General features: G+C 38.3%; 2 protein-coding genes across 11 annotated transcripts; one reads left to right on the forward strand and one right to left on the reverse strand.

Annotated features, from left to right (window-relative positions):
- Window positions 1–1,271: 1,271 nt before the first annotated feature.
- On the reverse strand, window positions 1,272–21,021 carry nacc2l (NACC family member 2-like). Of its 10 annotated transcripts, none has more exons than XM_083527695.1 (11): window positions 20,392–20,793; window positions 19,216–20,054; window positions 18,939–19,115; window positions 18,713–18,818; window positions 18,375–18,472; window positions 17,119–17,842; window positions 16,318–16,352; window positions 13,194–13,842; window positions 3,866–4,009; window positions 2,063–2,356; window positions 1,272–1,915 (listed from the first exon to the last, which is right to left on the reverse strand). In XM_083527695.1, exons 2-6 carry the CDS (start codon window positions 20,012–20,014, stop codon window positions 17,313–17,315), a joined length of 1,710 nt encoding a protein of 569 aa, XP_083383821.1. In that variant the 5' UTR covers window positions 20,015–20,054; window positions 20,392–20,793; the 3' UTR covers window positions 1,272–1,915; window positions 2,063–2,356; window positions 3,866–4,009; window positions 13,194–13,842; window positions 16,318–16,352; window positions 17,119–17,312. The 10 variants fall into 10 exon arrangements, with proteins under 10 accessions (XP_083383821.1, XP_083383818.1, XP_083383813.1 ...); XM_083527692.1 differs by having other exon boundaries at window positions 19,210–20,054; XM_083527687.1 differs by lacking the exon at window positions 20,392–20,793 and adding an exon at window positions 20,134–20,370.
- fam78aa (family with sequence similarity 78 member Aa) lies at window positions 2,984–5,746 on the forward strand. Its single transcript, XM_083527711.1, has 2 exons — window positions 2,984–4,054; window positions 4,647–5,746. Exons 1-2 carry the CDS (start codon window positions 3,774–3,776, stop codon window positions 5,173–5,175), a joined length of 810 nt encoding a protein of 269 aa, XP_083383837.1. The 5' UTR covers window positions 2,984–3,773; the 3' UTR covers window positions 5,176–5,746.
- Window positions 21,022–21,322: the final 301 nt, after the last annotated feature.

Genomic DNA, 21,322 nt, shown 5'->3' on the forward strand with positions numbered 1-21,322 from the left:
TAAATAACATAACTTAAAAAAAAAATAGTGATGGATTGGTTTCGCCTGCATTATTAATATATTTATATTATTAAATTGGAACGAATCTATAGGTGTTCGGAGATATTGGTGGCAGATGAGGTAATAGTTGGGGAAAAAAAGATGGACAGTACACAGGTTGCAGAAGATGGTGCAGTATATGAGGATTGTGCCATGACTGTGTTTTTGGTGCTTAATAAAGACCTTGTTCTTTGACGCTATGAATCTGAATCCCAAACCTGGATTTCCCCATTTTAACTATTACAGGTGCATCTCAATAAATTAGAATATCAATAAAAAGTTTATTTATATAATAATAATATGATGAATCTATATAATAACAAGTTTTACTTTTTGTATTGAATTACTAAAATAAGTCAACTTTTTAATGATATTCAAATGTATTAAAATGCACCTGTACATGACTACCTGGTCACGACAAATGCAAATACAATTAAAAAAAAATTGTCCGTTTAATTTTTATCATCTGTACATTATAGCACATTAATGCGAAACAGTGAAAACGTGTATTTTAACTATTACAAGACAAAAAAATGATGGAGTGCTTATACCACAAAAAGGAATAAATATACTGAATTTAATTTTACTGAATACAAATTTAATACAGACAATAATAATTATTTAAAATGATCAAGCTTTTAGAAGAAAAATGTACAATTCTTTAGGTTAAATTTGTTTAGGTTTACCTGTGAATGTTAAAGAACGCTTGTAGGTAAAATAATAAAATAGTCCAATATTCAAGTAATCTTTTCTGGTTTTCTTCTGAACTATGAATCATCTCTTAAATCATCTCACATATCTTTTAAATGTGACCATATTAATAGATCATTGGCTGTACAGAAACTACTCATAGTGCTTATTAAATGCTATTTATTGTAAAAAAATATGTCTCTTGAGCCTTTGTTTTCTATTACATTACTTTACCAAATGGGAATTTAGATCATGAGATGAGAAAGACTATGTAGTGCTCCCAAAAGCACACAAACGGGTTATCATTGACTCACAAACAGGTCATCGCTTCCACATGGCTTCTGGAAACATGGCTGATCTCAGCACATTCTCATCACTGGGCATGAGCTGGAAATATGACCTGCTGTAACAGTCCAGTGTTAACAAAGACCTGCATCTAATAACAAAGTATACTTTGGTGTGCCGAAATCACAGATCCTGAAGATATCAAACGTTCAAAAGGAGACATATGTTTGGTATAATCACAGGCAGGACAGAGAGAATTCTCACATCAATTCTTTATTTACTTTATAGAAAAAAATTAAGAAATTGATTATGGATTTACCAAATCTTTTTGAGATTAAGCGAGCAATTAAGATGTAAAGATACAAAGTGTGAATACCAAAAATGTCCAATAAAATAAATCTGGAAACATCAGGACATGCAAACTGTGCCGTCTTGTCTTAGATCTTATTAGATTATTTATTGTGATGTAATGTTACACAGGTGCATGTAATTAAATGCATGTAATGTTACAGGTTGTGTGACCGTGGGTTGCTATTTTGACATCTGTGACCACAGTGTGTGTCAGAGTACCTGAAAAACATACGTGAGTGAAATTCCAATATGACTTGAGTAATAGAGTATCTGATTTGAACAGGACTTAGCAGTGAGTATTTGACTCATATTAAACATAGGCTAAAAGATGCACTAGTCCCCAACAAGACACATGTACCGTATCACAAAGCAGAAGAACCATCATTATTTAATGGACAAATACAATTAAAGTTAATACCTTTGGATAAAATAAAGAAAATATTCAGGGCTGACTGTGATTCGATGCACCTCGCAGTCTCAGAGACGGGCAATATTTGTATCCAACTACAGCAAAATCTGGTTCTTGAAGTTTTTGAAGTTTATTCTAGCTCTTTTTGAATCATAAATGTTGTTGAGTATTCTGCATTTGCACACAGCACTTTACATTAACATTGTCACTGTTACATTTTTGTTTTGGTCTTATCATACCTTATTACATTCCATAAAATTTGTACTTCCCTTTTGCACATCTAAACACACTGATCAGGCATAACTTTATGACCACTGACAGATGAAGTGAATAACACTGATTATCTCTTCATCATGGCGCCCATTGGGTTACATTAAGCAGCAAGTAAGCATTTTGTCCTCAAACAAGGGCCAAATTGTGATGTCTAGACGACTGGGTCAGAGCATCTCCAAAACTGCAGCTCTTGTGGGGTTTACCGATCTGAAAAAAAAAGTGGTCCAAGGAAGGAACACTGGTGAAGCGGCGACAGGGTCATGGGTGCACGTGGGGAAATCTAAGCAAAAGGTGGCTACTTTGAAGAACCTACAATATGACATATTTCAGTTGTTTCACACTTTTTTGTTATGTATATAATTCCATATATAATACCACATGTGTTAATTCATAGTTTTGATGCCTTCAGTGTGAATCTACAATTTTCATAGTCATGAAAATAAAGAAAACTCTTGGAATGAGAAGGTGTGTCCAAACTTTTGGTCTGTACTGTATATATATATATATATATATATATATATATATATATATATATATATATATATATATATATATATATATATATATATATATATACATTCATACACACACATTATTAAATGATACACAGTTACAGCTCAAAGGTACATGCAATAAATAATAGTAAACAAAAGTGGTGTAAAAGTCTAAGGTGTATATATATATATATATATATATATATATATATATATATATATATATATATATATATATATATATATATATATATATATATATATATATACATATATATACACACACACACACACACACACACACACACACACACACACAAGTGTATGTTCATTATCATCCTCAGTAATCTAAAAATATAATGTTTAGAACTACATTACCCAGGATGCAGGGAGAAGGGTTGCAGAAAGGGAAGTCTAATCTAAGCCGTTTGAGAATGAGAGAGAGAGAGAGAGAGAGAGAGAGAGAGAGAGAGAGAAATAAACCCTGACAGCTGAAGGGTTTCGTTACACGCCAGGAAACCTGCCGAGCCTTTAATAGCACAAGTGCGACAAAAAGGAGCGCGACTTGCACTAGAAATCCCTCATCTATCCCGAGGGAACCAGCAGAACATCTGACCAGAAGCACTTTAGAAACTGTCACTGTAACTTACAGCCCTGGTGTTGAGCTCGAGCTGAACTGTTTGCATGGAGATCTTTTTGTTTATTTCTACTCATCGGTGTCCCGTTATGGAGATTATGAAGGTGGACAACCTCCGGCGTCTGCTGCAGCTACTGCTATTAATGTAACTGCTCTTCATGCATTACTCCAGGACTCCATGGAGAGGGTTTTCCTCAGACTTTTACACCACTTTGATTTAGTATTATTCATTGCATGTAGCTGTGAGCTGACACCATGCTGTTTTTGAACACTAATCTTCGCTTGTAACTGTGTATCAATCAATAATGTGAAGTTAGATGTGTTTTAAAAACTCTTTTTATTGTAAATGTATTCTATTTAGTACATTGTCATATCACTATTTGTCATATCACTATTTGCCTATTGCAATAATGCTTAAAGCATTTGTGCATACTTGTTGATGTAAAATATATTTATATATCGCATTTATTATATATTTGTAGAGCTACATGTACTTATGCACCTGCTACACAATGTAATCGGTAGTGCAAAGAGTTATGAACTAAAATAACATGTATTCCTAATAATGTGAATGCTGCTTCTTCGAGACTGATGGATGCGAATAGACTTGAGCGTCACCGCCATGGGGTGCATGCAGAGTGCGGGCGCACGTTTTTACGAAAACATCAGAGTCCTCGAACTGAACACTTCGATCGATTCTAAACCTACGGTCATTGACGAGACGTCCGAAGTAGTTTTGAGGTACCGCACACCCTACTTTAGAGCTGCTGCCCGGGTGCAGGTGCCACCAGTGGTCCGTAAAGAAATCTGGACAGTTGGCTGGATCCAGGCCTGCAACCAAATGGATTTCTTCAATTACTATGGCAAAGAAGGAATGTATGTATGGCGTAAACCTGGGTTATTGTTAAATCCCTGTATTATGAAGTGTTTGGAATGAATTTAATGGTCAGATCAAAATGACAAAACTAGAATAATATTAAGCGATATTTCTTTAGGGTTGAATAAGGAATCATTTCTACATAATTGTTTGTAAAGACAAACCAAAGAAAATCTACGTAATCTAAGTTTCAATGGACATTCATGAGAATGGCTAGTCAGGATGTTAGTTATGTTTATGCTTCGGGTTCCTGGGATTGTTTCCTTAATGGCAGAAAAATTGAACACACCCCAAGCAGTCTTTTTTAGCATGCTTTTGTGTCTGCCAAATGTAGTCATTTTACTTTTTTAGCAACAATGAGATGGACTTCCACAATAGATGACCTCACTCTAGTTCTTTATTTCATGCAAAAGGCACTATTATATTATTAAATTGACCTCAAACGGCCCAATATATTTGATCATGTACAGTACAGTTAATTCTCAACTTCTCAAATTTAGTGGTTACAAGCAAAATAAACAAACAGCTAATGTGGAAAACTGTTACTTTATGAAGACCTTCATTTATTTATGTACCCCTTCACCTTTGTAGATCAAGCTGGGAGCTTCCTGAGCTGAGAGATGGACACATCCAGGCCATCAGCGATTCAGACGGTGTGAACTACCCATGGTATGGCTGTACCACTGAGATTTACACCATCGTAGGGCCCACCAAGAGGAGCACCACCCTCACTGTGAGCATGAACGACAACTTCTGCCCCAGTGTGACATGGAGTGTCCCCACAGGTAACACCAGTGTCCCACCACTTTTGAGCTCCATCCAAAGGGACCAGCGCTTCACCACCTGGTTGGTGGCCATGAACGAGGCCTCAGATGAGTTGGTCCTGCTCAGAACCATCCGCTGGAGGATGCAGCTCGCTATTGAGGTGGATCCCAAGAAGCCCCTGGGACAGAGAGCTCGCCTTATGGATCATCTTACTCAGGAACAGCCAGAGATCTTGGCCATGAATGAACCCATCCCACCCAATGCCTTGATCAAACCTAATGCCAACAATGCCCAAGTGCTAATTTGGAGACCTACACAAGGGGAGTCGGTTGTGGTTATCCCCCCTAAGTACTGAATGGAGTGGAAAAAAAGAAAACTTAGACTTAAACGTCTTATCTTCCTGTTTTTACGGAACCTCAAGCAGTATGTTTTATTTATTATTTCATTGTTTTATTGGATGTTCAGACATGAAAGTGTGGCCTCAGAAAAACCGCATTAATGTTTTGCCATATGTCCTACATTTTTTTTTTTATAATGTTCTGAATTTTGGACGCATGCAATTCTGTGAACAGGAATTTGTGGTCATGTTTACATTATGTTACACTGGTGAATAGGGACAAGCATTTGTCTTGTTAATGCTGCCATTGGACTTTAATTCGAGCAGCCGAAAAAAGACGAAGAAGAAGATACTATGAAACAAAGCAGAATTTGCTAGTTTATGTAAAAAGCATGTGTGCATTGGTGGGCAAATTATAGATCATACTCAGGTTAGTGTTGAATACCATTTCAGGTTTTCAACAATGTTCTGTTTTGCAACTCACTAGTATTTTATTGTTTTAAACGTTCGAATAGATGCATTAAGACGAATGGGCAAAAATGTGTATTTTTTCTTTTTGTCTGGGAGGATAAAATTCTGTAGTAAAAAACATTCTAAAAGACTCTTGATTGTTTGCATCAACATCTGTGTAAGATTTCACATGATACACTTTTATACAGCCTATTTATAGAAATCACGTCTATAGAACAAATAGTTCTTAAGATAATGGCATCAAAAAAAAATCTTTTAACTTTTAAGTGCTTTCCCATAATCTAATTCTCAATAACTTTTAATCATCTGTATCATGTCTTAGGTATGATTCTTGCTTTCAGGTAGTGCTCTTTGGTTATAGTTATATAGCATGGGTGAAGACTATGCCCTGATTCCAAACTGCTCACAGATGCCCCAATTTTCACTCACTAGCCATCTGCAGTGATGTTAGAAAGCTGATCATTTATGTTTACTTCCTATTTCACTTGTTCTATCAGATACTATTTGTGTTTGCTCAGTACAGTAGAGAAGGAATGCACGACTAAGGAATATAGATATAATTTCATGGTAAAAATTATTAATGTAATACTAGCCAATTAAATATATAGGGATATATACAAGATAGATTGCTGAATTTGAAAAGGTTTGTCTGGATATTGCAATTTTTAGGTGTTTGGCCACAAGTGACAGGACCTCCTCTACTTTTAATATCCCATCCATAAACTATAAATAACACAATGCTTTAGTTCTACCATTCATTTGAAAATTGACTGATAATACTGCAAAGCATGCTGTAAATTTATCAGCAGTATCAACAGTTAATTGTGTGTCACATTTTTGGAATATATATTATTATATATACTGTGTCAAATTATTAGATGCAAACTGGGAAGATTGTTCATTTAATACGGAATAATTATAGAAAATATGATCCGACTACCTTCTGAAGCTACTGCTCAGCATTACTTCACCTATTTTAATTTGTGTCTTCCATATTTCCAATATGAAACGCTTCCCATACTACCGCATGAAACCTACATTTCGCTTCCGCACATAGTTTTTTCAATATAATCAACACCTGATATAAGAAACAGTCAAACTTCTATTAAACTGCCATTTCATTCCTTTAAACAAGCATTTGTCAAACCGTTTCATTAAAAAACCTGACCCCAGTCACCTGTCCAATTTAAAACCTTGCACTTTTCTACAAGATCCTAGAATCATTTTTGGCACAATGTTTATGTTCATACTTGCATAAGGGTTTATTCTGAAATCTGAAGTCTAGCCTCAGATGTGGGTCATTTCTGGTGTCTCCATGTGCATCTTGCTAGAGTTTAACGCAGCATTTGAGAACATTTATAAAGTAGAAAATATTCTTTAATTAATGACCCTTATCACTGATATCAGTGTGTTGATGTAAATGACCTTTCTATGGATATTATAGTTGAAAAAAAGGAGTTCTTTGAGATGTTTTAGGGCTAGTGTCCTTTTTCTGTATATATGCTACATCTAAGTAAAAGTATTCATAACTATGGCATAACATGAACTGTTATGCTGATGACACACAGTGATATGCTTCAGCAAAGCCAAATATTAGACACCGGCTTAATAATGCAGAGGAATTTATAAAGGAAATTAGACACGGGATGCTAAGTAATGCCCTCCTACTTAACAAGACTTTTATTAGAATCAAAGGCATCTAGAAGTAAGCTTTCTGATTGAATAGTAACTCTATATGGCCTTTCAGTTGCATCATGTACAGCAGTAGAAGATCTTGGTGTGATTATTGACTCCAGTCTCTCATTTGAAGCTCATGTGATATAATATTACTTTGATAGCTGTATCAAACATATTTTATATATATATATAATGCAACAAAAAAATACAATTCCTTGACCATACTATTGGTACCTTGAGGTTGGACTACTGTAATGTCGTACTGTTTGGATGTTCTAGTAGGTGCATAAACAAGCACTGGTTAGTTCGCAATGCAGCAGCCAGAGTCTTTACTAAAACCAGAAGATGTGACATCATCTCTATCGTATCCACACAAAAATCTACCAGTATTTTATCCCCTGCAAAAATTCACATTAGTCCAATATTCTAATAAATTTTGACCTGATCTATTATGATCCTCCATGATCACAGTTACTCACACAACATTAAACCTTATTGTAAGGGGATTAAAAAGTACATCTGCCATTCTTTAATAATGAAAAGTTATTAATTGCAGATTGTGCTCTTGTTGTAAAAGATCAACTTTAGGGTCATGGAGGTAGCCGTTCTTCATGTCAGGCTGAAACACTATACACCACTGTTGAGTTTAATGCAAAAGCTACTAAACCCTGTCTAATCTGGTCTAAACATATAATATTATTATGATAAAAACCACTGTCAGTTAAATATGATTATGACAGAAATGGAAATGTATTAATTGGTTTAATATTTGTGATTGTTGTTGTTTTACCAAAAGAAAATATATGTATTGATCCGTAATGATTTTATCGTAATCTTATAGTAAGTCATATTAGATACATTGTTGTATCTAAATGTTAAAAAAATACTTTATTACCAATAATAACAAGAATTATTATTATTATTATTAGAATTATAATTATTATTATAGAATATAAACCTTTCACAAAAACCTGACTTATGGGAATTATAAAAAAGGGTACACAGTTTAGTCGACCAATGGTGTTTAAATGCTGAGATGGCCTGGTGAATTATAGATGACAGTAGTGATTCTTTGTGCTCTTGAACTGTAACAGCCATTGGGGCCACCTCCTTTTCCTTTCTCCCTCACTGTTACTCCCTCTCCCTCGCTCCGTTCTTCGAACCTGCACAGCATAAACCTGACTCAGACTAAATAGGCAATAATATGATAGCTAAAAATAGGCTAATAGCTAAAATGCCAGTAACTCATATAAGTTTTTCAGAATATCTGACTGCACACATGATCCCAGAGTGGAAGAAGCAGTATATTTGCTATACGGTAAGATGTAATGCAATCCAGTGTAATTCTATTTATTTTGGTTGTCAAAATGACCACAACCTACTGGTTACTTGTAGGTATTATACTTAACCAAAATTATTATTATTATTATTGTTTTTTTCTTAAGGAACTGAATTCCATTCTTACCAGGGAACACAGACGGCACATCGTATTTGAAAGTAAGTAAAATAGTAAAACTGTGAAAAAGTATTTGTAAATTGTTACAAGGCTGATAATACAGTAAGTTTTATTGGATCGCTGAGTTGCTATGCAATGTCCTCTCAAAAGATAACAAAGCTGTCAAAGCACAGTTTATGCTCCTTCAGTAAGACAATGCTATAATCTCATAAATTATTCTCAATGTAACAGAAAACCTCATAGCATTTATTATTGCACAAAACCTATTTTCACAAAGACAAAGACAATACAGGGAAAATGAATGATTAATGAACTTTTGTAATGAAGTGCTTATCAGGGTAGAGAGTGGAATAAAAGTAGCTTCATATTTATGAGTAATCATTTTTAACAGTTCTGTTTCTCTTATATTAACCTCACTGTATTTATGTGCAGAACACGGTCATCATTTTCCCACATGCGAAGGATTCTTCGGAAGATGTGAAGTAGAGTTGAAGAAAGTGGATCACTTCTATTCAGGTAGTTTACAGAGAAAACTGTAGGATTGCAGCTGCTCCCCGAATTACGATGGTTCGACTTTTCGATCATATGATGAAAATGAATTTTTTATACGATACGAAGGGATGCTTTTAGGATGTACCTTGTGAGATGCCTTACTCTTTTGCTAGCGATCAGAGTTCAGTTGTCTCGGTGTGAAGAGTGCGTTTTTATTTTATATGTCTTTTCAAGAAATTTACAAATTTAAGACTTCAGACTTTCTCAGTTTTCCCAGGTTTTATTCTCGGGTTTTGAAACTGTCACAAAACGAATATGAAATGCAAAAAATTTGCAAAGTCTAAAAACAATTGACTTTGAAACGTAGCAGTTACTTTATTCAATGCCATGGTTTGTCTGAATATCCAATTCTAATTGGACTGAGTGTACTGTACCATAGAGTATCGCTAATCCTACTCTGATTGGCTGGATGGTGTGCATTCAAACCAAACCCCTCTATTCTATTTTCATGTACAGGTAGTCCCAAATTATGATGGTTCGACTTTTTCGATCTTAAGATGGCAAAAGCTGTAGGATCGAATTGTTAAAACATTTCAAGTTTCATGCGGTAGGCAAACCGTAGCAATGTATATGCGGTAGGATACATTGGGACGCTGCCAGGATGTGCGCATCTTCCCCCTTGTGTGATGCCTTAATCTCGCCAGCAGTAATATTTTCTGTGTTATTGGTGTTTCAAAGCCCAATTTTAGCTCTTGTCTTTTTATAGACCAACACTGAAACAAAGCGTGTAAGGCTCCGTCGTCCTCGCGCCCGCTGCCACATACATATATACTGTATAGTTTATACATTATAGCAGTGTAAATTGCTCTGTTTTTAAATTATGTACTGTCATTTGTTAAATTACAGTATACCACCTCACACTGTCACCACTCTTTAAGACTTCTGGGTAGGCTCAACCATGTCTCGACTGACAATATATTCAATTGATCGGAACACATTTCCATCAAGTCAGGGACTACCCATATTTTTTGTTTGTTCCGTCAGTGATATTACTGCATTTCCACAGAAAAGATATCTGAGGCAAAATGGAGGCTGTCTACATTTGGGATTGTTGCTGTGGAAGGTTCGGGAGGAGATGTGTGCGGAAGCAAAGACGTCCCAGTCTCATCAGAGGCCTACAGATGCGTGCAGAGGAAAAAGTCTGAATTGCGTAAACTTAAAAAAGCTGTCGGGGAATTTTATCTGAGTTTGGCCTTTCTCCAGAGCTACCAGGTAGATGTAGAGTTATTTTCTATGGAAAGTTATCTGCTCAGTCATTAATAACTGATGCACCTTTATTATAACACTAAGAGCCCATTTTCTGATTACAGGAGCTGAACTACCAAGGTTTCTATAAGATTACAAAAAAACATGACGCAAAAATTCCATCGGAGCGCGGTCAACAGTGGAGAACCAAACGACTAGACGCTTCTCTACTTTACACTGAGAGAAGTAGCTGTCAGGAAATGATGTTTCGACTGGAGGTGAGAATATCGAGTTGATCTGAATCCTTCTTTGAATAAGACGAATGTCTTGTGTATATTTATTTGCATGATTCATGTGAATTAATTTGAACAGACGTTTCTGCTTCAGCTTGAGGGTGGAAATGAAGAAAGAGCTCTGAGAAGATTAGAACTTCCACTGAGGACAGTGGAAGAAGTAAGAGATATGGCATCTTCCAAGCTGATTATACAAGTCATGTTTAAATCTATAAATAAGCTTCAAAAAGTGTTTGTAAATTGGCTTTGCTTTTATTAGTAAGTAAAGTAATTGTGAAACTAATAGGCATTTTACAGTTTGGTAAAAAAATTGATGCACTTAAACTACTTTTTCACACAAAGACAGCTGGACACTGGATAACCTTTCGGATAGGTGTCCTTTGTGGCCTCATTATAGCACTAATAACCTTTATTGCTGTTAAAGGTTAGTGGTAGGACCACATTCTTTCTTTACTTTGGCTCCAAATAATTCTTGCTCTCTCACTAATATCTTTTATAATAAATATATATTTCTTTTTTGTTAATCTTCACTGCTATGGACAAGCATTGAATGAATTACACCAAGAGCATCTGAAGCCACTGCTCCAACACTACAGAGGGAGTTTTCTTCTAATCGAGTTCCTGTCTCTGATGGGTTTAACCATGCATTGCTGGAGAAGATCCGGAATCAATCACATACTCATTTTTGAGCTGGATCCCAGATTATCCCAGAGATTATCACCTCATCGTGTTTTAGAGGTCATATGCTGTATCTTCATGATCGCCAAAAGCATATTCACTGATTAGTCCAAAACAATGTAATCTTATGTTTAGTTCTGATGCATTCACTGCAGGTGGCAGGATACTTGGCCTTATGTTGTTGTGTCAGCGTGTTGGCGTGGCTACATCCTTCATTCATGTTAATTCCACAACAGCTCCACCCCCTTTTATTCAACAGCTTTCTGCTGCTCTTGCTGTTTAACCCCACATCTACTTGTCACTCCTGGTCTCGCCGCTGGTTTCTAGTCGAGATGGTAATTATACGATATTCCACACTTTAATCCCGATACTATAATATACATTTAACTTTCATATCCTGTTGATTATGTAATTGACTGATTTTCAGTCTGGTTCATCCTGATTCTGCCAGGACCTTCTGCAGTTAACCCCCATTACATCTATAGTATCAGTATCATGCATTACTTAAAATTTTACTGAAATTATACTGTTTTAATGTTTTAAGTCAACTGTGCCATTGAGGGTTTAGGGCCTTACTCAAACTTGGTGGTGCTGAAAACTCACGACTGTCTGATCAGTGGTGGACAAAGTACACAAACCATGTACAGGTAGACCCCAACTTATGACGTAGATAGGAACCAAAAGGCCGGTCGTAAGTCGAGAAGAGTGACTATTATATAATTGAAATGTTTTTTGTTTTTTTGTCGGAGGTGTCGTATCTCCGAAATGTCGTAAGTCGAGTGATCGTAGGTCTGACTGTGGTTAAGTTAAAGTACAGATGCACTCGGTAAAATGTGACTCCAGTAAAAGTAAAAGTGCTCCCTTTAAACTTTCACTCAAGGAAAAGTGCAAAAGTATTTGCCTTCAAATGTACTGAATAAATTATTTATTATAGGTATAAAGTTCTATTTTCATTTTTGTCAAAAGACTCTTCCTTAATCACCTCAGTTTATGTGAAAAGACTCTCAGCACACTGATCTGTTAATAGAACGATATTAATGAGTCAAACACTGATTGATATCTATTCAAATGATCATTAACCCAAAACCTTCTTTTCAACTACTTAAAAAACACAAATAAGTCCACAGATGTTGTGGCGAGTTCGAGTCAGGAGTTTTTTCCATTATTTATTACCATCAAAATGTTCTGCTTGCTGTTGAACTGATGCTGAACTGTATGTCGGTGATAAGTAGATACACCAATCAAAACAAGTTCAAAACAGAGCGCACGCTCGACCCTGATTGTTGAAGTGCTGCGTGTTTGACCAGTTAAGTTTATTTTCCACTCATAAATAAAAAGGAACGACTGATTTCGCAAAATGTAGTTGGGTGAAAAGTAAAATATTTCACTTTGAAATGTAGTGGAGTTAAAATCTCCCCGAATGGAAATACTTGAGTAAAGTGCAGATACGTGAAAAAACTACTACTTAAGTACGGTAACAAATTACATTTACTTCGATACGGACCACCGCTGCGTTCTGACTGATTGCATGTTCCAGTATCATAATCGTACTGCAGTGGGAACAGCAGCAAACACTGCCTGCATTGCTGTAGAGTAGGTTTTGTAATTTTTTTACTTTATAAACAATAAACAGATGATTGCAAAAATTGTTCTCTCTCTCTACAGTGTAGTTCTTCCTTGTGTAAAAAAAAATCCACCTGTGAATGAGTGTGTGTGTGAGATACCATGATGTATTGCATCTTTCTGTAGCAGCATTGCTCCTCTTGTGTATCCACAGTGGAAGGTCTTGACAGCTCCTCTCTGGCCTGTTGGGTTTGCAGATTGCTGGCTAGCTGACCAGCTCAACAGTCTGAGTCCTCTTATCTTGAGCCTGTGGGACCTGCTGTGCTTCTACACCTTTCAGATAAACTGGGCAGATCTGCAAGATAGTAGCTCTCTGGTTAAAGGTCCAGTAAAATACAGATCAGTGCAATCCATCATTGTGCATTGGTTTCTAGAAACATGGTTAAAATAAAACATCAACGACTTTCACTAGAGATTAGAAATTCTTATCGTGTTTTAAGCAGGATATGATTATTAACATTAAAAAAAGCTGTTAATAAATGGAGTTGTTTTTGTCACTGTGTGTAATTTTAGACGTGAGAACAACAGTCTCACACAATGTGTTATCTCTGTTTATGTTACTGTATGCATTCCAGAAAATGTAGACTGGGAAAAGCAGAGCAAAGTAGTCATATGTCTGATTCAGTGCTTCCCTCCATGGCTGAGGTTCGCTCAGTGTCTCCGGCTCTTCTGGGACAGTGGAAACACGGTGCATCTCCTTAATGCTGGAAAATACTCCACTGTCTTTCTTATGGTCGTGTTTGCGGGTCTCTACAACGCAGCAAGAGGTAGTGAAATTTTAGTAAAATTCAAAAATTCATATATTCAACGTTAAATATCATGTCAATGTGTTCTTCATGGTATTAACAGTTTATATAGATATCAAGAGACATATAAAGTGTTATAATAACATCAATGTAAATAAAATACATAATTTACCTCTAAATAATGGTTAAACGTGAATACCTTGTGAAGTGAAACTAATTTCAATCTACTATGTCTGTTTTATTTATATGGACAGAAAAATTGAAAACCTTTTCTTCATTTAAGTCAGAATTTGAGTTGCTGGGGCAGAAAATATGTATCTACATATAAGAAACATACAGTATTGTTGTAATAACCTTTAACCAATTTTTTCAAATCGAGGGTACAGGTATCAATAAAAGATGGGACTACTATTTAAGAGGAAGGAATATGTTGCCCCTTTTATGTAATGAAGCTCCAATCAGTTTACACCTGATTATGAATGAATATCACAATAGGGAATATGAGGGAACCAAATGTTCATATTCTGGTAACTACATTTTTACCTGCAATTGCATGATTATTTTGATTTTGAATATAATAAGTAACACGCAATTTAACGTGCTTGTTAAGGCTAAATGGTACATTATATGGCCATGGGTTCATGACGCCTGATAATCACAAGCATTGGTAAAACTTCCCCTAACTATTGCAATAATTGTAAGAATTTAATTGTTTACAGTGTGTTTGTATGCTGTAGCTTTAAAATTTCCTGTCAATGTAACTAAGATTCCCAAAGTTGTACCAGCATGACAATGCCCCTATGCACAATGTGAGCTCGATGAATGTGCGGTTCAAAGAGTTGGGGTGGAGGAACTCAAGTCGCCTTTATGGAGCCTTGAAAAAGAAACCCAAGGAGAATTGTTGAATTTAAACACAGATTGCAAACCAGACCTCTTCAGAAAGTACTCTTGGGGCTGTCCCATATATATATATATATATATATATATATACATATAGGCATACATTAAAGCAAAAGCTATTGATAATGCCGATATTAATGCATCCAACCATCCATCCATCCATCCATCCATCCATCCATCCATCCATCCATCCATCCATTTATTCAGAAGCACTAGGCGTGATGTGTCTATTATATTATATTATATTATATTATATTATATTATATTATATTATATTATATTATATTATATTATATTATATTATATTATATTAGATCAGATCAGATCATATATCATACTGTATGAAACTCAAAATAAAGTTAGACTAAAGTGTGTATATTGGATAGATTGACAATGCTCTGTGTGTTGTAGAGAAGGCTGACCTGGCTGTAGAGGAGGGCATGAATGTGTATTTGTACCTGTGGGCCACGTTTACCTGCATAAGTGTAATAGTGACTGTGAGCTGGGATCTAAGGATGGACTGGGGCCTGCTACAAGGAAATGGACTGTTAAAAGAGGAGCTTCTTATCTCCAGAGAGGTACAATATATAAAAGCTCCTTGTAATCTGTCCTTATAATCAACAATCCTGCATTACACTGTATTGTTAAATGTTCGTAGAGAATTTACTCTGCAGATGCAGTGTAACATGATGCACCTTATACTTTGAGCTGTTATTATATATAGAAGTCTAGCTGAGCTAAAATTAGAAATTTTATGGATGTTCCATATTTAATCTTATTAAAATCTAATCATGTTTAAACACTTAGTCATGCCTCTGTGAGCGTTGGTGTTTTATTATATTTTAACTTCAACATATTCTGTTTATTTTTATGTGGCGTTTTAGGTTTATTACTATGCAGCCATGTTAGCAGATGTGCTACTGCGGATCTCCTGGGCTATTAATATCCTCTTGGCTCAGATGAAGGATTCAGCTGCTGCTGTTACTGCTAGTGCCATACTGGCTCCACTGGAGGTCCTCAGGTTAGATTTACTTTACAGTAAGGCACTAAAAAATTATTGATTCTAGAAGTTGCTCAGGCGAATCCCTTTTAAGCAGTAACTTGACTCTTGTGTTTTGAGAATAAACGTAAAAAAAAATCCATTTACATTTAAATATTATTTCAAAGAAAACCAACGTATTTAACTTCGTTTCTTTTTCTTTGTTTATCTTTAATCATATATTCTTTTTTATTCCGCAGGCGTTCCATCTGGAATTTCTTCCGGCTGGAAAATGAGCACTTGAAAAACTGTGGGCAGTGTCGAGCCGTTCGTGACTTTGATTTGCCTGCTAGTCCAATAAACCTGCCACAGCAGATCCTCACTGAGAAGCTGAAGGACTCGAATGAGAAGATCGTCGGCCATCAGGAAACCGGTACCTCACAGCGTAAACCTTCTAATTTACTGTTGAGATATCTAAGGTGAGCATCTGCACCGATATTCATTTGCTTTACATATTTACACAAGTAGACATTATAAATTTTTTTTGAAGCAAACTATTTTACCGTTTTTGCAGATCAAGAGTGAAGGAAACACACTTACCAGTTGGGAGCCCAGAGATGGAGTCAACGTAATGTCTACAAGGACGACAAAGGAGGCTTTAAAATGAGTGCACACATAAATGTTAATTAGGTGCTTTGTCCGCAAGGTAAATTATCATGATTACCCCATTTGTAAAATATAAAGAAGCAGCACCAATATTTCCCTCAAAATAATACTTTCCTTTATTTCACTTCAAAATCCACCAGTAATTCAATTTTCCAGACCAGCTGATATGCAAAAATCAGGCAAGCATGTACAATACAGCAGCTTGAGCCCAAGCGAATAAAGAGAAAAAAAAGAGCATGGGAGGAGAAAGTGAGAGTCCAGCATTTCTCTCTCCAGAGAACTGATGTTCTCTGTTCTGCTTCCTACTCTGTGTTCAAGTCAGCAGTCCCAAAGTCAGCTGTTTTTTTAATAAAGTATCTTTATGCTCCCCTCCTTTTACAGTCCAAACTCAGCTGTATAGCTCTGATATCTGAAGCAATGTATGTTGTGTTAATGAACAGGTTCAGCTTTGATTTTTTTGTTTTTTTTTTCTTGCCATGCAGCGGTCCACAAACATGAACCAGTAGTCCATTTGTATTGTAAGGGTCATTCAGAGGAAGAGTATTCAGTAAAATGCTGAGCATCACATGCATAACAATCCACTCAGTCGGATGTTCGCATGTATTTAGATATATATATGTGTGCGTGTGTGTGTGTGTGTGTGTGTGTGTGTATATATGCATATGTCTGTGTGTGTGTGTGTGTGTGTGTGTGTGTGCATGTAAGATAGAGTGAGTATTACTTATGATAAATTACCGATTTAGCACGAACAGCTTCTTTTGCAAAATGCTGTATTTGTCATCGAAGTCCTTTGATATATTCATTGCATGTCAGTGTCCATCGTGCAGATTTTTGACATGTTATTAAAGTGGCACAAAGCCATGTAATTAGTGATAGCACTCCTCGTTCGAAGAATAGATGAGGTTAGAATGGTGTGGTAAAAGGCCAACTCACTGCTCTTCTACCAATGCTTGCTCTTCACTGTGGTCCTCTGACTGGCTTTTGGGGCTACTATCACCATCAACTCTCTTACTGGCCGGGTTCAGTGCGAGGACTGTCCCTTCTCTCTCTGAGTTCTCCAGATGCCTCGAAGCCACGTCATCTGAGTTGTCCCCGGAGCGTGATCGCAGCGATTCAGCCTTGCTTGCCTCTGTGCTGGCTCTCTCCTCCATGACTGCTCCGGAGAAGTGATTTCTCAGTGTCTCTCTGCAGTCACCATAGAGATGCTGCTCCAGTGTCAGGTTCGCCTGGGCCAAGTGTTTGAAGTCAGAATCAAACAGAAAGGAAGGACTGGGCTGGGTGACACCGTCTACCTGGCCTAACACCACAGAGCCCCTGTACACCTCAATGGCCTCAGGCAGCATCGACTTGATCTTAGGCAGCCAGCGCTTACGAACCCGGCGTGCGTTGGTACACATGTCTGCAGCGATCACATTCATCTCGCTCTCCTTGAAGTTTGGGGCGAAGTTCTGACAGTAAACTTTAAAAGGAAGAAAGAAAAAAAAACACAGGAAAAAGCTGATGAATATTAACCAACCGAATTAGAACAGAAGTTTGTTATTTTTAGAGTCCTATGCTGCCTGAAATAAATTGCAAACCTAATGTACACAAGTACATTTACAAGTAAAATACAGAACATATGACTGAGTTGCCTATTAAAGCAGGCCTATGTGTTTCAGCTTGGGTTTCAGGAAAAAAAAACTGTAAACAGAAGCCTGAAATGAATTAACACACACATGTCCACTTCATGATAAGACCGCAGCTCAGCACAGCACATTAATCTGGTTTTCCCTTAAGCTTTTTAATTAATGGTTCATAAATACATTTCAAGCATTTCAAAATGTACATTATACTGTGTTGAATGCATCATATACATTAATAGTGGACTTAACCTTCACTGTGTGAACAATATGGGCTACTACACTTTTTTGGAAAAGATCAGTAATCCGGCAAAACTGATGATTATAAACAAAACATTGTCACATGCACAGGAGGAAGTGAAGCGGACTCACGTTTGACCGTGTTGAGTATACGGCTGTCCAGAGGTTTTCGATTGGGATCACAGTTGGAGGAGCGGATGCCTGTCCCACAGCTGTCTGCCAGTGTATTCCTGCAGTTGTCATACCAAAGACAACCACAGAGGGGCACACAATGAACATTGCACTTCAACAGCCATGTTTATCACATACATCACTGATCTTTGGCAAATCTATATTGCATATGCTGCTGATCTTCTGCTACGGTTTATCGTAGGTGTTTCGAAAGCATTCCTTTGACAAAAGGATAATCAGCAGAAAAAAAAAACTATATACACATATGCAAATATAGGAAACAGTGACATGCTACAGACCTGTCAAAAAAAGCAGCAAGCAGGCGCCGGAGAAGGACTTTGTGCTTGACCCCGGCACACAAGTGGCAATTCATCAGCTGCCCACGTGTCATGAACACACCAGATCCTTTCACAAACCCAACAACAAAGAAACAATGAGGTTTGAACTCTCTAAGCATGCTATTCTACTCAGTCAGCTGATCAGCTTTCTCTGAAATGAGACAGAATGGCCAAGCCGAGGCCTTACCTGCTATCAGCTCCAGCCTCTCACCCGGATCTCCCTCTGTGTAAAGTGCAGGGTGGCAACGGTAGCCAATCTGGCTGATAAGACCGGCAGGAAGAGCTTCTCTGTCCCCTCCGAGTAACGTGCAGAAGCGGCTCTCCAGGGATGGAGGCAGGGAGGACACCTCCATCTTCTCATGCACTAGGAGAAAACGAGAGACAAACACAGTGTATCAGGGAGGCCTTCGATCCTAAAAGTGCAGCCAAGTGTATGTTAAGAATTCATCCATTCTGACATTTACTGCCATAGAGACTAGCCGAGACGCCGTAGATCTTCCCGCTGGTGAGGTTGTCATATGAGTCATCTTCAAAGTCCTCTTCCTCGTTCTGATGGGAAGTGGGGCTGTCTGTTGTGGGAAGGCTGGAAGCTCCGGGGCTTGAGTGATCTCTTGATGAGTGCTCATACGGGTGAACTACACTAAGGGTCCCGTTTCCAGCTCCAGTGGTGTAGAAAAGTGCACTCCCCCTCAAAGATCTGCTCCGAAGTCCCTTGGCATCATCGTCAGTTTGCTTAAGCTCGCCGCTCTGAGTACACACAGGGGTCTCCAGCTTCTCCTCTTTAATTTTACAGACAGCTGTAGGCCGGTCGCCTAGCAACAGTGAGGCGTTGTTGTTGTTTGGGCTGGGAGGATCGTCTGTGGCAGATGTCTGCGAGTCACAGAATGGAGCATTGGCCTTGAACATCAAGTCCATCCCACGCTCCACAATGTTCTGGATCTGCAGGTAACCGGCTGTGTACATGACCATGAGCTGGTCACTGGCTGTCACTGTCATTCTGCCCGTGTAACAGAAAGACAGAATCTGCTGGAAACAGGACGGGGCCACCGAAGAGGGCAGTTCGAATAGAGTCTGGCTGCTGTCACTGAAGAGGTCACGAAAGTAAAGGCTGCTGGCAGCCAGCACGGCACGGTGGGCCTTGAAGGCCTGCCCATTCACCATAATGGCCACGTCACAGTGCTGGCCCAGCAGTCGTTGCTCATTCAGGCTGTCCAGCACCGCACTGCCAAAGTTGGGGATCTCCATGTGCAGGAGCTGAGACATTGCGCCAGCTTCAGATCTTCACAGAATTCCCAGTGGGCATCTGCAAGAGGACAGTCCACACTGAATATCAATGCACAGGATGAGCTGGAAAAGTTCCAGGACAGAAAACAGGATTTGACCTTATTCCTAAAAGTAAGAACTTGCTGTGATCCTGGCTCTCTCTCGTATCCCAGAGGACAACCAAAAGGAAATAGAAACCTGGAGGAAAAATACTGCACAGCAACTCCCCTACTAAACGCCACGCTCTCTCCTCAAGCTCTAGCACAGACTATATGTTTAGTAACTCTGAATTAGCTTGTGAGAAGTATTCAGAAGAAGCTGCAAACTGACCCACCAGCCCTTCCCTCCCTCCCTGTCCCACCATCCCACTACCTGACCTCTAGAGCAGAATCCTCCGAGAAGGGATAGAAAAGGCAGACTGGCTCCTCACATTAGCTCAGCAGAATGAAGGAGAGCAGGAAAGAAAGAGAGAGAGAGAGAGAGAGAGAGAAAGAGGGAGAGGGAGAGAGAGAGAGAGAGAGAGAGAGAGAGAGAGAGAGAGAGAGAGAAAGAGAGAGAAAGAGAGAGAGAGAGAGAGAGAGAGAGATGTGTCTTAATCCATCCTTCGCCTCTCTACACAGGACTTCCTAGCAAGAGGGAAAGCGAGCGTCTGTGTGCAATCGATGCACCATCTACTGTATGTCACAGAGCAGGAGAGAGAGGCTATAGGCACAGACACAGAGACGGGGGAGAGAGGGGGAGGGAGGGAGACTGAGAGAAAGTCATTTAAGGACACATGGAGAGTGAGGGAGAGCGAGAGCAAAAGAGAACAGGGAGAGAGAGAATGAGGCTGATGCAGATAATTGCCCTGCAGAGTATAACTCGTGCATGTGCTATCGAGACAAAAAGCTGGGCAAAGCCAGAGCAATGGCTTACTTTTATTAGAGCAATCAAGAGATGGGGAAGAGCGGAGAAATGGGAGAAATCGTCTCATGTCATCCGCGGAGACTGAAACAGGCGCAGTCACATAATCCATCAGGAGCCCCCCTCCCCATCCCACCTCCGATTATTTACATTAAAGGCAGACAAATGGAGCGTGCCAGGCGAGCAGCGCTGCAATGCAGTCCCTGTCACAGGCTGGCATGCTCAGTACAGAGTCTGCATACCCAATCAGATGTGCCAACACGGCATCAGACAGATACTCCTCCGATAAGAGCCAGATGAGGGGGAAAAAAACGCAAAGCAGGTGCAGACTCAGCCTCCAAACTGCTTCTGCCGTCATGTATCTACCTAAAAATGACAAAGAGCAGGCTTTCTGACAAATTGTTC

Source organism: Silurus aristotelis (genome assembly GCF_946808225.1).
Source record: "Silurus aristotelis genome assembly, chromosome: 23".
NCBI classification, from domain to species: Eukaryota; Metazoa; Chordata; class Actinopteri; order Siluriformes; family Siluridae; genus Silurus; species Silurus aristotelis.

Excerpts from the sequence above, each read along its gene's own strand:
- nacc2l (XM_083527689.1), bottom strand. The coding sequence starts at position 20,014 with ATGTCTCAGCTCCTGCACATGGAGATCCCCAACTTTGGCAGTGCGGTG. Across the intron at positions 18,473-18,712 it reads CTTGCTGCTTTTTTTGACAG|GAATACACTGGCAGACAGCT; the intron begins GTCTGTAGCATG and ends TGACAACTGCAG. Across the intron at positions 13,843-16,317 it reads CATCTCTGGGCTCCCAACTG|AGACCCGCAAACACGACCAT; the intron begins GTAAGTGTGTTT and ends GCTGCGTTGTAG.
- fam78aa (XM_083527711.1), top strand. The coding sequence starts at position 3,774 with ATGCGAATAGACTTGAGCGTCACCGCCATGGGGTGCATGCAGAGTGCG. Across the intron at positions 4,055-4,646 it reads TACTATGGCAAAGAAGGAAT|ATCAAGCTGGGAGCTTCCTG; the intron begins GTATGTATGGCG and ends TCACCTTTGTAG.